Here is a 15,283-nt window from a genome sequence, read left to right on the forward strand (position 1 = left end):
ATAGAGTTACTTATAGGTACCTGGCAAGATGCCAGCAGCTTACAAGCTACGCGTTGGAGAACCTGATCTACACCATTTCCATTTTACTCCACGGAATCTAAAAAGGCTTTTTCCAGTGCTTATGGCACATGTAACCGATGTGGTGCCCCAGAAGCTTATTTCTGACACTCAGTCTGGGATTGTGCAATGGTGCAGCTATACTGAATTGATACAGATGACGTACTTGGTAATATTGCAGGATGTGGCCTCTATGGGAACTAATGATAATGATAGCTGGGTTATCGAAGAACCATCCATAGCATCAACAGTTTGTGAGTTTAGCACTATCAATTAATTGTCAATTTCCAGGTTGCGGTGGTTTAGTTTAAGACTATTGTACCAACATCAAAGGAGTTCAAAGAATTGACCAAATGTAATGGACTTGAAAAGGCCTATATTTAAAATGTACCTACAGCTTCAAAGCATCATCATATATGGGCTCTTCTGAGGAAGTACCTGGGATATTTAAGCTTCTCTGAGGGATAGTAAGTAACCAGAACAATCTTTTGGCTACTTCATGCAACTGCAGGGATGGATTGAAAATGATTAGGTGGGTTGGTAGTATGTTTTTGTTCATCTAGTTTTGGTTGGTTAGATAAAAAGAAAATACTGCTTGTCATATGTACTGCAACAAGAATTATGGAGAGAATGTACACATGGAGTAATTAAAGCTTTAAAAAAGTAAAAAGAAACAAGCACTGCATTAAACCCAACCACCTCAAAAACAAGGCTTCAAAAGGCCAGAACTTTGAGGCAGGTACCCTAGACTACAGCACCCAAGACTTTGAAATAAGCCAAACCAAACGTTAGGTGCAAGCTCCAAACACCTGCAAACAGAGTAATCTGAAAACAGAACTCTCCAGATTTGCATTTGACTGACCATGCATTTTTAAAGTATCAGCACTGAAGAACACTGCTTTTTCACATGTATTAAGGGTAGTTGAAGGGCAATGTACCACACTCTTAATTCCTCTAACCAGAAGAAAGGAACTGGAGAGTACGTTGAGTGGTTGTAGTGGTAGGGCATTGCTACCAGCGTGGATTTGGATAAGCACTCTGATCAACTATGAAGGTTAGAATATACAATACCAACTCAAGGTCTGTGCTGACCTCATTGCTAGGGTAGAACTGCAGTAAACATCTCAGATTCAGAGGTCACTGTATTGCCAGTCTCTGTGATGAACGAGGACAAAGGAGTGATACTGAGTGGCTTCAAGATGGCTCCATAGAAGTCCACAGTTTTTTTTCAACCAGAAAGCAATGTCTTTGAACAGATGAAACTTAAAAGAACATTATGTTATTCTACTCTTAGTGCAAAACATCATGTGAGCAATACTTGGATCAGCAAGGAGGTCAATTCTAGCTAGCACAAGAATGCACAAACAAATCTCAACACGGAGGCAGTAACCTGTACCCTTAGGAGAAATAACGTTAAGATGGCAAAATTTAAGCAGGCATGGAATGAGAGAAAGAGGATCTACCAAAAGTGGGAAAACCAAATGACAAGGTTACTAAAAGCTCTAAGAACGTTTACGTTTTTAAAGATATTCCCTCTGGAGTTCAACTGTCTGATGTTACCACTTACATGAACTCATGCTGCCTGTTTTTCCGTTCTGTACGTAATGTAGATTGGTGTGGCCATTTTCGTCTTTGTAGATGGAACCTGAATCAGAAGGCAAAGTAGTTCCAAAACGTAAAGACTGTTTTTCTATCTCACAGAGTCCTACTTCTCTACTTTCTTCTTTTTGTTCTCTAGTATAATGGGCAATTCCAAAGTTGCTATTGAATGTGTCGGCTCCTATGTTTTGCCGTTCTTTACTTGCCTTGAGTGGAGATTTTTGGATCAGTTCAGAACTCTTGGTAAAGTCTGTGTTATCACAAAAAAAGTTAGATGTACATCTAAGTTCTTCAGGTTCCTTTAAACTTCTGCATTTCTCTAGAGAGTCAACATCATCGATCTGTGTTGATTTCATTCTCAGCTCCTTTGGAGAAGCCAATGATTGACAACTGGGTAATAAGTTAGTAGGAAGGTTATCAGGCAACATAATTTCTAGAATTTCTGGTTTGTCCTGCAAAGACTGGGGCTTAATACTGGGGACTTCTGGTAAAATTGTATTATCTTCTGAAGGTCTGTTCTGATCATCACACTGTTGCTCCTCTCTTGTCAAGGGGTTATTTAAAGGCAACAATATGTCATGTTTATGTTCACGCTCCTCAGACAAGACCCCAACAGATTTTTGATCTTGTTGAAGGCTTCCAGGGATGCATGTATCAACACTACTCATATTCTCTGAATCAAAAGATAATTGTAATTCTGTGTGGCCTTCAGATAAACAGGTACTTTCACCATTGCTCATCAGTTCCTCATATAGAAGGCTCTGCGATCTGATAACGTTTATTTGGCTGAGTCGCGAAATCCTTCCTCCCAAGGATTCTTGGCTGTTAGTCCTATGTCTCGTCTTTTTACCCGCACTGGTAGTCACTGTTAACTGTAAAGTGTTCTGTAACTCCATCTTAAACTGCTGCAGAATATCCTGCCTCTTTGCTGTGTTCATGGCAAAGGTGTCACCAGCAGTACTACAACTATCTGCAAGGGTTGCTAAATGTGTTTTTCCCACTGACATGTCTGGGCAATTGCCTTCTGCAGACTGAGGGTCTTTGAAGGCTGAAGTCTCAATATCACATAATGAGGATTTTTCATGATCTATTTCTGTAGCTGAATTCATTTTTGGATCAACCATTCCCTCCCGAAACCTTGTGACAAAGTCCTCTGTGCAGACACTTTCTGCAGAATTTGAGTCACTCATGTATCCCATATTTCCTGTCTCCTGTGTGCCCAGGAGCTGTGTCAGCCTCCACTTGTACTCCTCCCTTTTGGTATATTTTTCTTCATCCTGATCAGCAGTACTGTTAGAGGTGTTGTCAGTGGCCCCAATGAAAGCATTTTCATCGTGTCCTTCCATTTCTGTAAATGAGAAGGAAGTAAAAAAACAAACAAAAAGCTTAATGAGTCACTGCTCAGAGTACACATAAAATAATCTGCAGAAATCAGCAATACTTGGGTCAAAACTTAACCCAGCACCAACTCAGAGATGTTTACTGTCAGCTAAAAAAAAATGACAATAGCTCATCGCTTTTGAGAGGCTAAGAACTGAAGGCAACCTCACTATCAAAAAGCACAGTTCAAAAACTCAATTGAGACATGGCAATGCTCGAGGCATTTAACTGATCTTTGAACAACTCAACCTAAATGTCTATATTTTAATTTCTCTACCCCTTCATGCACCTCCCACAACTATACTAATGTTTCTGATGAAGCTTTTGAAGGAAGTTCTACTCCAGCTTTCATTTGGCCCTCAAGAATGTTGTTGTTGTAAGGGCACATTGAGAAGTAGGCACGCAGGTATGATTAACCTCCACTTATCGACAGCTTATACTGGAAGACACAATTTCAGATTAACCCAGTAAAGGAAGGGTTTTGATTTGTCAGAGCAAAGTAGGACTGGCTTTTTCAATATCCTTCGGTAAATCTAATGAAATATGGATGATTTTTGCATGGCTTGCTGAATGCAACTTTGCTTGTGCTAATGCTTGGAAAACCAGCAGTGAATACAGTTGACTGTTTTATCCACTTGACTGAGGTGCAGTCAAATTGCTGTGGAAGCTAAAATGGGGACGGTGGAATAAGTCTTGTTTGCGAAATGGTTCTCTAATGATAGACCCTGAAAAGGTAACAGTTGGAATAGAGTGTTGTTTCCTGTTAGTTGCAGGTGGATCAATCTCTCACAAACCAGCACAGAGTAAAGAATTATTTCAGAAATTGACCAAATACTTTGACCACGAAGGCCAAAACATGTAATAGTAAAAAATAAAATAAAAAAAAAGCTAGTATGAATTTCTGTTGGTGTGTGTTTTTTGGAAAACCCTTCCTGTGTCTGTGGCAGGACGTATAGCGGTGGCGTAGATGGTGACACTGCCCTGCCTACATTACTTTTTTGTTACTTTACCAATAATGATCCCTTGCAAACTTTTCACAGAACTAAATTCACTGACAGTGGACTTATATGGGGCACGGGTAGGTGTAGAGTGGTATTGTCCAAATTAAGCAGGCCCGCCACTGAAGGGGAACTAGCCGCACCTGACCTTGAAATGTACTACCTGGCAGCCCAAATCCAATGGTTCAATCAGGGGCTCCACATCCAACTGAGTCCCGAGAGAGAGGTCACAGAGGGCACCCCGACCGTCAGCGCTTTGTTTCGGATCCTCATGTCACCCAAACGACCTGCCACTGGGAGCTCCAGACGATCCAACACTGTTGGCTGCGTTGCCTACAGTGCAATCAAACCCTCAAACCATAGTCCTCAGACTTGCTGTTGCAGGCCATGGGGGACTATAACCGGAATGGGTGCCCTATGGGGAGTTATAAAATGGGCAACATATGGCATAACCCACGTGGGTGATTTCATCAGGTATGGCGAATTGCTGTCCTTTCAAGAGATGGTAGCGACATACAAGGTTACCCCCAGAGAAATTCTTACTTACAATGTATTGTGCAGTGGTGGCAGTGGTGATAGTGGTGCAAAACCACTGGGGAAAGGGTAAGGAGGGAGCCTACGGCCCACCAGAGTAGTAGCATACTCTGCACCAAAACCGGCAAACAATGGGCAATTACACGTCTATACGAGGCACTCTGAGTAGATATTAATACACCTACAGATGAACTACGTTAAAAAAGGGAGGATGATGTTGAACTCCCAATTACAGACAACCACTGGGCCACAATCCTTGCCAACATATATACGGTATCCCGTAACGCCAAATTCAAATGAATGGATTACTATTTCTTACACAGAGCTTACCTAACCCCAGATAAAATCATGCAAACCTATGAATTGCAAAATGTGCAGTGCCCATGCTGTGGAGAACAGGGAGCCGAACTGCTCCATATGGTATGGAACTGCCCTAATCTGCAAGATTACTGGGAGGGAGTGGTGACCTGCATTAATGACGTTACGGACAGAACACTTCCCTGCTCTGCACCGACTTGCCTGTAGGGAGAGTTCCCTCGACTGACCAAGCACAAAATAACCAAATTTGTAGATTTAGCCCTAATCCTGAGCCCTCTAGTATGCAAATGGAGAGAGTCCCTCACTGTGTGGGCAGGATAGAAGGTAGCAGTACTATTCCAAGAGGTGAGGAAGGTGAGGAGAGGACGCAGCACCATGGACACAGTGAGGGCCTGCGATACCTTAGTAGAATGCTTGAAAGAACCCAATACCGACTCCCCTGACTGCTCCCTACTTCCTCCACAGGACCCTGGCGCAACATGACCGTAACTTTGGGGGGTAGTGGAGGCGGGGGTGGGTGGAGGTGAGGGGGCGATAGGCCATGGCAGATGGAACAAATACTGCAAAATATGGTATCGCGAAGAACATTTGCTATTGGTGCACTCATGGACCTGGGCGCCGCAACTATAACCTCAAAGCCCCTTGTTTATTCAAAGCTTACATATCTAGGACCAAATGACCATAACTTCATTATGATCAGCACCCCTTCCTTGACAGGCACAAAGAACAGGAGGTGGAAAGCTCAGAAACTTAATATCCAAAAACATCTCACACTTTAATTTATAAGAAACTAATGTATTTCAGAGGCACACAATACATAAAGAAGTGACATTTGTACACTAAATACAGGGGACATATCACGCTGAAGTAAAAATTTGTAGTTTGAGTCAGCTCTAGGCTCACTACCAACTTATATAGCTAAACAACAGAACCTGGACTTCTATTATGATAAAGATCATTCTTTTCTCTCGTAAGTGCAACAGGTGTGGTCCGTTCGTTTGCTTCTAACAGATTCGATTCAAGTGCTTGCTGTTTCTCTCCAGTAATACGCATGCGATAGTGTTGCCTGCACTACAAAAATGCACTCCATCTTCAACGTCCAGACTTCCTAATTTTTATATGAAAGATTCGAAATATAGACTGACGTAAGCTACATATGTTTTACCATGTCACATCAGCCAAATGATCTGTCCAGTGATTGCCCATTAAAGACAGAATCCACTTCAGGGTGCTCTATGATGCCCTTGTCCTTTGCACCTTCCTCAAGACGAGTCTAGTTTTCCTTCCCGGTTGCCCCTTATGTCCCAGAGTGGACTAGGTTGAGAGTTGGCACTCTCCATCTTAATGATACCTGTATAAAGGAATGGTATGAAGGAAGATCTTTGTGTCCTAGAGCCTCACTTATGAAACGCTTTCCAGCTGGAAATATGGTGCACTGATGACAAACGTAATTTTCAAGAAACGGTAAAAGCCTATTTTGTTGGTTAGTCCCTTATTGGGTATTTTTCTGTCCATCTGTTGTTCTTTAAGTTTCCACTCTGCCTTCTTGGTTAACTGCACCATTATACTATGCATGTAGGGGGTGTCTTATAAATAAATATATAAATGCTGCCTGTGCATGTAGGGAGTGCCTTAAGAATGAATAAATGAAAAAAATACATTTTACAATGAAACAGAGACACCTAATGCTGAATTCTATTTAGGTAAAGGAGGTAAGCAACAAAAGAAAGGGAGATAAGGTGGGAAAATGTGTTACACAAGTGGGTAAGACTCCTATATAAATACAAAATTGTTAGACACCTCCCTCTCTTCCTACAGAACTCCCACTATTAAGATTTGACATGGTTTAAAATATGTTTTAAAAGTTCCGGACCGGAGGATTGTGAACAAACATCATTCCGCATCGATTTGTGGTAGATTTAGATACATTTGATGTAGGCCCCCGTGTCCCCAAGTAAGCACAACAGTCCCCATGTGCAGGCTGTGCATTGAGGGCTGCGGAGCTCTATGATAGATGTACAGGTCTGCAGTATGGTGTTGGGGAACCAAGCCACAGATGTGGTGACAGACAGAAGGCAGCGCTGCAATGGAGAATGAATGTCAGTCAGGATTCAGATATGTAGTGAGAGTAAGTAATGCATAATAACATGTTCAGAACATTAGACTTTGGGGGTGAAAGGCAGGAGAGGTTTGACAAGGTTTCAGACACTGAACAAAAGGGAAACAGGCTTAGGGGCTGATTCAGAGTTTGGTGGACACGGTACTCTGTTGCAAATGTGTACTATATCCACCAAACCTTTGGTCCACCTGTCTCATTCAGAGTCGGACGAACTCTAAGTATGCAGTCGATGGAGCCCCCAGTGGCTCTATCTAGGAATACTTGTTCTGACAACCCAATGGAATAGGGGATGTCTGAGGAAGCATGTTACACCAATCCACGCTACTTAGGGTGGATGGTGTAGTCTTTTATTCCCTTCCCCCTCACTGACAGGGAACCTGGCTCTGAAACTTGGCTGTTACGGGGCAGGAAAAAAACAATAATGACCCCGCACCTTAAGGTGTGTGGGGAATTGGTTGTTTTATTTTTCAAAAACAAACTCGCTTTGAGAGTTTATTTTTGAAAAACAAACACCACCATTCATCAAACTTGTCCTACAGAGAAAGCAGCTGCTATGAAGGCAGTTCTTGTCAATTCAGAGAGCGGTCTTCAGGATCGGCAGACCACTGTACATTTGGCGGGTGGAGATCCCTTGGGGTGGCTGAGGTATTGCCCTCCGCCATCCAGATGGAGCAAACTTGGTCCCCCAAACTCTAAATCAGGCACACCGTACTCTAGGTACAACATCCCTTATAAAACAAGCAGCAAAAGTATTGCTGCAAACAGTGGTCATACCAAGAAGTAGCCCTAAACAAAGAGAACAGATACATGTCCCACTGTCAAAGAAAGGAGCAATTGCATCTCTTCCGCTTATGAAAAGTGGGAAAGAAGAACTTCCTACTAAATTTTACCAACCCCATTTTGGCACACTAATGGAAAAACTACTATTAGTCTGTAGTTGGCGATTGAAAAGGTGTGGTTCCTGCACTCTGTGAAGGAAGCTTGGTTGGGGGGGATCCTGAAACTGCGGAAAGACTTGACAAAACGTTTAATATTATAGATTTCCACTAATGGTATTAACGGGTATAAAATTCCTTGTAATTGCTCAAGCAGAAAAAATTACTGAATGTGTTAGCAGAATTAATTCATACAGGCCAATCAGGATTTCTCACGAACCACAATAGCATACACAACTTAAAGCCACTGGCACACATGGCAGTTGTGCCTGGACTTAAGGGAAATATGTAGTGGCCTCCTTCGATACTGAATAGGCATTCAATACTGTGGTATGGGACTTCAAGTTTCAGGTGCTCAAGGAGTACAATTTTGGCCCAGGCATTATTCATTGGACATTAATACTATATACTAGTCCTCGGGCGCTACAAAAAACTGGAAAAATAGTATCCAAGAAATGGACATTGTTGTGGGACATCGTACAGGGTTGCCTGCTGTCCCACATATTGTTTTCATAGGTGACAAAGTTCCTGGCCAGCATGCTACTTCATTGAATGGAAAACTGGGGTATACAGATGGGGCACTAATCATGTAGCTACTTACTATGCAGATGACACACTGGTATAGATCCAGACCAATTGGTCTGCAGCTTTTAAACAGAAGTAAATATTGTTAATACAGTTGCATGCTAATTAGGTACAAGTCGAGAACTTTTCCACTAGGCCAATGGGTGCATGAAGAAGAGGTGGCACTCCTTGAGTTGGTGCTTCAATGGCTGATGCCACATTGAAAGGGTTAGGTGTAAATGTAATACAAATTAAAAGACACCTATAAAAGGCTGAATCTGGGTTGAGTGATCAACGGGGTGAACACATCGATATAATTCTGGTATTATTTAGCATCCCAGCCTGAATGGCTGACAGGGACCCCTTGCACAGATTGCATACATTTTGGCGGCTACCACTGAGATAACAAAACCTAATTACCTTTCCTATCTCTGCTGAAAGAAAATAAAGGATTTCCTACCTACTATGTCTGACAATTTGGATATTAGACACTGTGTTCAGAAAGACTGTCAAAAAGATCCTGATTGTTGGGCTCCTTTATAGGGCCTTCATAAATTATACACAGGCCAAATCAAACAAGAGTGGGAACTGAAGGGAAACATATTGAAGATGAGGCTGTCTAAATACGGTCATGACACATCACAAGGATTCACAGGTAGGCTCCTAGAATCAGGAACAATTTTAGGTCTACTATCTCTGGCTCAAGGAAGGAGACCAGAGCCTACATACAGAGCACTGTGTGGGCCAGGATGCACTGGGAGCTCACAATTAAAGGCAGACTGTTGCCAGCAGACTGGATATATGAGGTATAGTTGTGTCGGGTTATTAAGAACTACTGCACCCGAGTGATTGCTAGACTGCAAACTGCGGTACGACCCATTATAAAACTAAATGTTAACAACGTATATTGGGTATGCATCCATTCCCAATGTGTTGCTTTATAACAGCTGTGGGACTGGTTATGGCAAAAAGGTGAATCGCCATGCAAAGGATGAAGGTCAGGGAACCTGTTTTTGCCCTCTGCTGTAATGACCTAAGAAAGTGGCCGCTAGCTGAAGAAATGTGATTGTAAGTGGTACCTATAGAACCTAAACTGAGTGAAGTTTTAAAAAGTTGGTGACAACGATGTACAAAACTATACATTTATGACAAATCTAAGCACTTTAATTGATCAAAAGGAATATAACTGCACTTACGAACACTCCTTATTTAGATGGCCAGCTAAAGATTGCACTTCTTTTTTCTTGCTTTTCACTTTGAAGCGAAATAGCGTATGAGTAAGTCAAAAATGCAATAAAAATGTTTTTTAAAGTTCGGAATGTTAGACTTTCTAGTTTACACCCTTTTGGGTTGTTACATAGAACTCTTCTATTTAATTTTTCACAAACCATTATTGGAAATAGTCACAGAATGGCAAAGGTATTGGCAGTCTCTACAGAGAAGCCAAAATTTGAAAGAACTGGGAGGCAGACCAATATTTATCTCCTGCATGTGCAGATAATGAGGGTTATTAGTGTGAGAAGATTACCTGCCAAGATGGGCTTTGGGTACCAAGTACCCTCAAACGAGTAGCTTTATAACTACCAAATTCACATCCTTAATTTTCCCAAGAAAATAAGAATTCAGATTGCAGCGTGTCCTTTATATACAAACTCAAAACTGGTCAAGGGAATTGAATGCGGCACTGGGTCTATTCTTCAAAGAGGCTCCTATAAGCAAGTTCATAACATTCTTCTTTAGGAGAATGGCCTGGTAGGCCAAGATGGCAGACACTCTTCTTTAGAGCTCCGCAACAAGCCCTGCTATCTCCCTGAAACATCCTAATGGAAACTGCCTTCTCTTGCAGGCGAAAGTGTCAAGGAAGTGGCCGTTGCCCAGGGAGTGGCAGCATGGTGATGGCAGTGGTGCAGAAGTGGGTGGGAGGAAATTTCATCTGCTTTGATGACACATTAAGCGGCAGCTATGCGGAGGACATGATTCGCTGCTTGGGCCTTCTCAGATCCTCTAACCTGGAGGAGGGCATGTTGGTTTCGGCACGGAGGCCCTGCCTTCTCACCTTGCACTTTATGCAAATTACTAGATCAGGGAACGTGGAGTCCGGAGCTTGGTCGAGGGTTGCGTAAACAGCCCATGAGTGTTGTACAACCCAGATCCAGCTCGCTGGTTTATCCAGTGGGTCCCCTCCTGGGATGGGTATGGTGGGTGGTCTTGATATTGCACAATACTGAAGGAAATCAACACCTCAATATGCTGTATTTTTTAGATCCTGATACATAAGCCCAAGCGCTGTCCCCAAGAGAATAGTATGTAAATTCTGGGAAGGCAAGACAAAATACTATAGAGATATGGCAGATGTCTGCCACCAACTAGGTTTCCATTATGTGAGACATCACTTGGGATGCGCTCTTAATACTTACAAAATGCTTGATTTGTACCATTTACTTTGTTAATAGGAATTAGGAATCTTATGATATTTGTTAATAATGCTCTATGAATTTACATGCTACTGCCCTGTGATGCATTAGGTTTATGAATGTTTACAATTTTTCATCTAAAACTCAATCAATACTGATCTATATGCTTGCAATATAGTTTGCACACTGTGGCATCCTAACTTCGCAGTACCTGTTCTCACAAGTTGATATTTGAAAGAAATCTAAACATTTGAGTTATAAAAAAACAAGTTACCTGCTTTCCGGATCTAATTTCTAATGGATACAGTAGTTTCCATTTGTTCTCTAAATGAACCTTCTTCCCAGGTGTCATACCACATCGAACTAAGGGGTAGAGTGATAGAGGGGGAGAGGGGATCGGGATGGGGGGGGGGGTGGAGTTTGGTCATAACATTTCCATTTAACCAGGCTAGAGTCACTTTAGCCTTCCTCTCTCTGGTGGCCTTGGAGGAACCATTTGAGAGTACACGTCACACAATGAAACATCATGAGACTTTCAAATGAACCATAGACCATATGACTGAGGGGGCTGCCAGACATCAGCCTGCAAAATTTGGCATGTCTTGAAACATTATTTATTTTGTCAAATGACAGGTCAAGACAGGAGGAAAGAGACTGAAAAAGATATATCTTTTAATAACCTACAAAACTGAGTAACTGTACAGGCACAGAAAAAACAAAATATCACTGGTACTCGTGATGTTTTTTATTGGCCCAAGGCCACACTCCCTGTGATGCCATGAGTATTCACACACAACAGACAGTGCTACCTGGCACCAGTAACCCACAATGGATGTAGTAAATTGTTCAAGTCCTGTCTGACATCAGCGAAGAAGGTTCATTTAAGGAATATGCACAACAGAGTGTCAATCATGCTTTTGGAATAACAGCAGGAGTGGCAGTAGGCATCTACAAAACAAAGATAGAAATCTAGATCTGAGCCTTACCGGTCATGTGGGAATCTACACCACGGAAGTCCACACCTTCTGTAACTGTACCAGAAACCCTGGAAACATAGTCTTGAGACTGCAAAGTAAGATATTGAGAAAACAGAGTGCTTACTAAAATGTGCATTGATGAGGTAAATATAGATGGTGCAAAAGTAAAGTCTCCGTAGGGAGATGATGGATATGTAGCTATAGGAATTCTAAGTGCAGGAGGGGTTTCCATATGAATTTGGGTGAAGACTGAAAACTTACATATGAAGTAGACATTTGAAGGCCACAGTGCCACCCTTAAATTTGTGACAAGGTACTATGCGCGTACGTCTATCCCTAGTGTTTCTCTGTGTAACAACTGGAGTTTCTGGTGGGACTCGTTCCCACTTCACTGTAGAGGAGTCACCAATTCTTGGTCATGCAGCACCGTTGTGCACATCCTCTCTCACCAGCCAGTCATGCTACTTTGACTGTCCCATGCTCACAAATGAACTGTAAGTGATAGCACAAAGAATGCAACTTTGACGGAGGGAGATGACCAACGAACGTGTGCATGCAGGGAATTGGGTAAAGACATTATGAATTTGTGCATTCGTGTTTGTACATGTAAGTAGGCCTGTCCGTGCATGCACTTCTACCTATCAATTTATACACAGATGAATATGTGTGTATGCTTATTTTGGCCACTCCTAGCATCTGGTAACTGCTACACTGTATTAACTGAAGGCTGCAATCCTTCGGCTTCCTTCCCTGAAACAGCCATCTCTGGGATCTGGTAGGTGCCTCCTACTTGCATTTCGTGGTAACCAACATAGGCACCTATGCTACAAAGGCCCTGGCTTAATTGTGGTTTCACTATGCATTACTGTGAACGTCACATAAAGTGGACCTTTTTAAATATTGTGGGAATTTTACACAGAAGCTGGGTGACAAATCTTAATATTCGTTAATTACCTTAGAATACAAAAATCGAAGGGTAAATTAATAAGAATATAAAACATGTTAAGAAGAAATGGCTAACAAGGTTTAAAAGAAATTGTAACAAACATTTAAAAAATCAAAGTGAGTGAGATCATAAAAAAGTACTAAATGTTAAAGGAAATGGTAAACGATGCGCTATCTCAGAAGGAAAGTATTAACTTTGAAAGGAAAAGGGAAAGATCGTATTTATGGGAGTGATGTTAAAGGAGTACAGCTCAAAAATGAAAAAATTGATATATATAGTTATTTTTTGTTATGAGCAAATGTGAAAAATGGTAATCTCTAAATTAAGGGATTGAGTACAGAAGAAGTGGTACCCTCTTTAATTAACTGAACAAAAACTAGTTATGAGATTTACTTTGAAATTCCTGATTTGAATTCCCTGGGAATATTTTAAATTGAATTACATATCAAACTGATTAATCATCCTGCAATTGATACATAGACCTTAGGATGGTGCTCCTTGGCATGCTGTGGGAATACTTATTATTTTGTCCATTTCAGGCTTGGTGGTGACCACCACTGTAACAACCCAACCATTTTCGTAGCAATCACATGCGTTTGGTGGCTATAGGCAGCACACGATGGGCATCCCTTGCATGTGACTGTGATACATAGGCACATGAGGCTGATTCAATTCGTAAGGTGTAATCTGTTTTTGAGGACCAAACTTGTGAGTTTTCTAAAAATGAAAAGATGGAATTTGAGGGCAAAAAAATGTTATTTAAAAAAAAAAAAAATGTTTGCGAGAATGAAGTTCATTTTCCAACAATGAACATAAAGGTGTGCGTTTTTCAGAAATTGTCAAGTTGATATTTGGGGATAAAATTATTAACACATTTAACGTTTTTCAGCGCGATAGTTCAGACAGAGGTGGGGACACTTACTGATTTTTTTTTAAAATCTGTTTATTTAACGGGGTGTAGACACAGCAGTACCTTTCACTTAAGAAAAAGAATAAGAATTATCCCTTCTTGTATCCATTTACACGTATTTGTTGACTTTGTATAATACGGTTATAATTTTGCGTACTGCCATGCAACTTAAAACTGTACAACTTGTAATTATAGTCACGTTTGATTATTACATTTATATGTGTTGGCGTCACAAATTATGGGGGCAACACTAGACTGGAGAGACGAGAGGGGCACATCTGCTTTGTATGTGTGCGATGTGGGCAAGAACAGGACTCCAAATCTTATTCCCTGGGGTCACACTAAGAGGGAGCTCTATTAGTCGCTTAATTTTATGCTTCAATTGGGTGTGATAGACTTAATCGTGGTGAGGAACGCCCCCCAAGTTTTCTCGGGAATTGGTGCAGTGACGACTGCATCCCAGCGGGATTTAACCTGAGCTAAGTCTGTACAGGCGCCTGCTATAAGTATTTTGTATAACTTAGTTATATTGCCTTTTGCGTTGCCTATAGTGAAAATTGTAGTGAGTAGAGGAGATTCCCATGGTTCGGTGTGGCTGTGTCCCCAAGAACTGTATAGAAGTTTTTTGATGGCACTGTATGTCAGGAAGGCCCCAAATTGCATGGTCCCAGCGGCCACTAATTCTTCGAAGGTACTTACATTGGAGCCCAAGTAGAGGTCCCCCATGTTTAATGATTTAGTGATGCGCATATCGTGATATGATGAGAGTGCTTGAACACCCGGTACTTGAGACAAAGGTAATGAAGGGGAGTAAGGAGGGGATGGGGCTCCGCCCTGGACATATCTAAGTCAGCAGAATCTGGCTGCATCCAACAGAGGAGACTTATTCGGGGGGTAGAGGGGTCCAGCCAATAATTATGTTAATATTGTTTGTGGTGCCGTGTATGCGTTTATTGCTGCACTCTCCGGGGAGGGCGGTTCACTAAGCCACATGGCTACCCATTGTAACTGAGCAGCTGCATAATATAGTTCAAGATTTGGCATGCCCAATCCGCCTTCCTCTTGTGGGTATTGTGTTATGGTTAGTGCTACTCTACGTCTATCCTTACCCCATAGTAAGTCAGTCAGTAGGGAGTATAGCTTATGAAAAAACGAGCGTGGCAGAGGTATCAGGAGCGCGGTGAAGTAATATAAAAACCTCAGTAGGATTAGCATTTTGGCTATGGCTGTCCGGCCCATAGGAGATAGAGGGAGCTAACTCCAGAATGACAGCGAGCCACGGGTAGGCCTAAGCAATCTGTCCAGATTGCCTTCTCTTAGATAAACTATGGAATGGTAAATTTGAATACGTAAATACTTAAAGGTCGAGTGTGACCATGGTAGTTGATATTGGGGTAGTGTCATGTGCTGCCCATTTGGTATAGGGGTGAGAGGAAAAATACTTGATTTGGACCAGTTGATGCGCAAGCCCGAGGCGAGTGCGAAATTGTCCGGTATTAGCATTACCCCTGCTATGGAAGTAGTATGGTTGC

General features: G+C 41.8%; 1 protein-coding gene across 1 annotated transcript in view; it reads right to left on the reverse strand.

Annotated features, from left to right (window-relative positions):
* LOC138266081 (trichohyalin-like) overlaps positions 1-15,283 on the reverse strand; it is a 475,778-nt gene that overhangs the window by 407,009 nt on the left and 53,486 nt on the right. Inside the window, exons 4-5 of the mRNA XM_069214443.1 lie at positions 11,905-11,983; positions 1,625-3,004 (exon numbers count right to left, since the gene is read on the reverse strand). Of these exons, the coding sequence (XP_069070544.1) occupies positions 1,625-3,004; positions 11,905-11,983 (1,459 nt within the window). The remainder of the gene's footprint in view (positions 1-1,624; positions 3,005-11,904; positions 11,984-15,283) is intronic.

This window comes from Pleurodeles waltl, chromosome 11 (genome assembly GCF_031143425.1).
Source record: "Pleurodeles waltl isolate 20211129_DDA chromosome 11, aPleWal1.hap1.20221129, whole genome shotgun sequence".
Taxonomy (NCBI): domain Eukaryota; kingdom Metazoa; phylum Chordata; class Amphibia; order Caudata; family Salamandridae; genus Pleurodeles; species Pleurodeles waltl.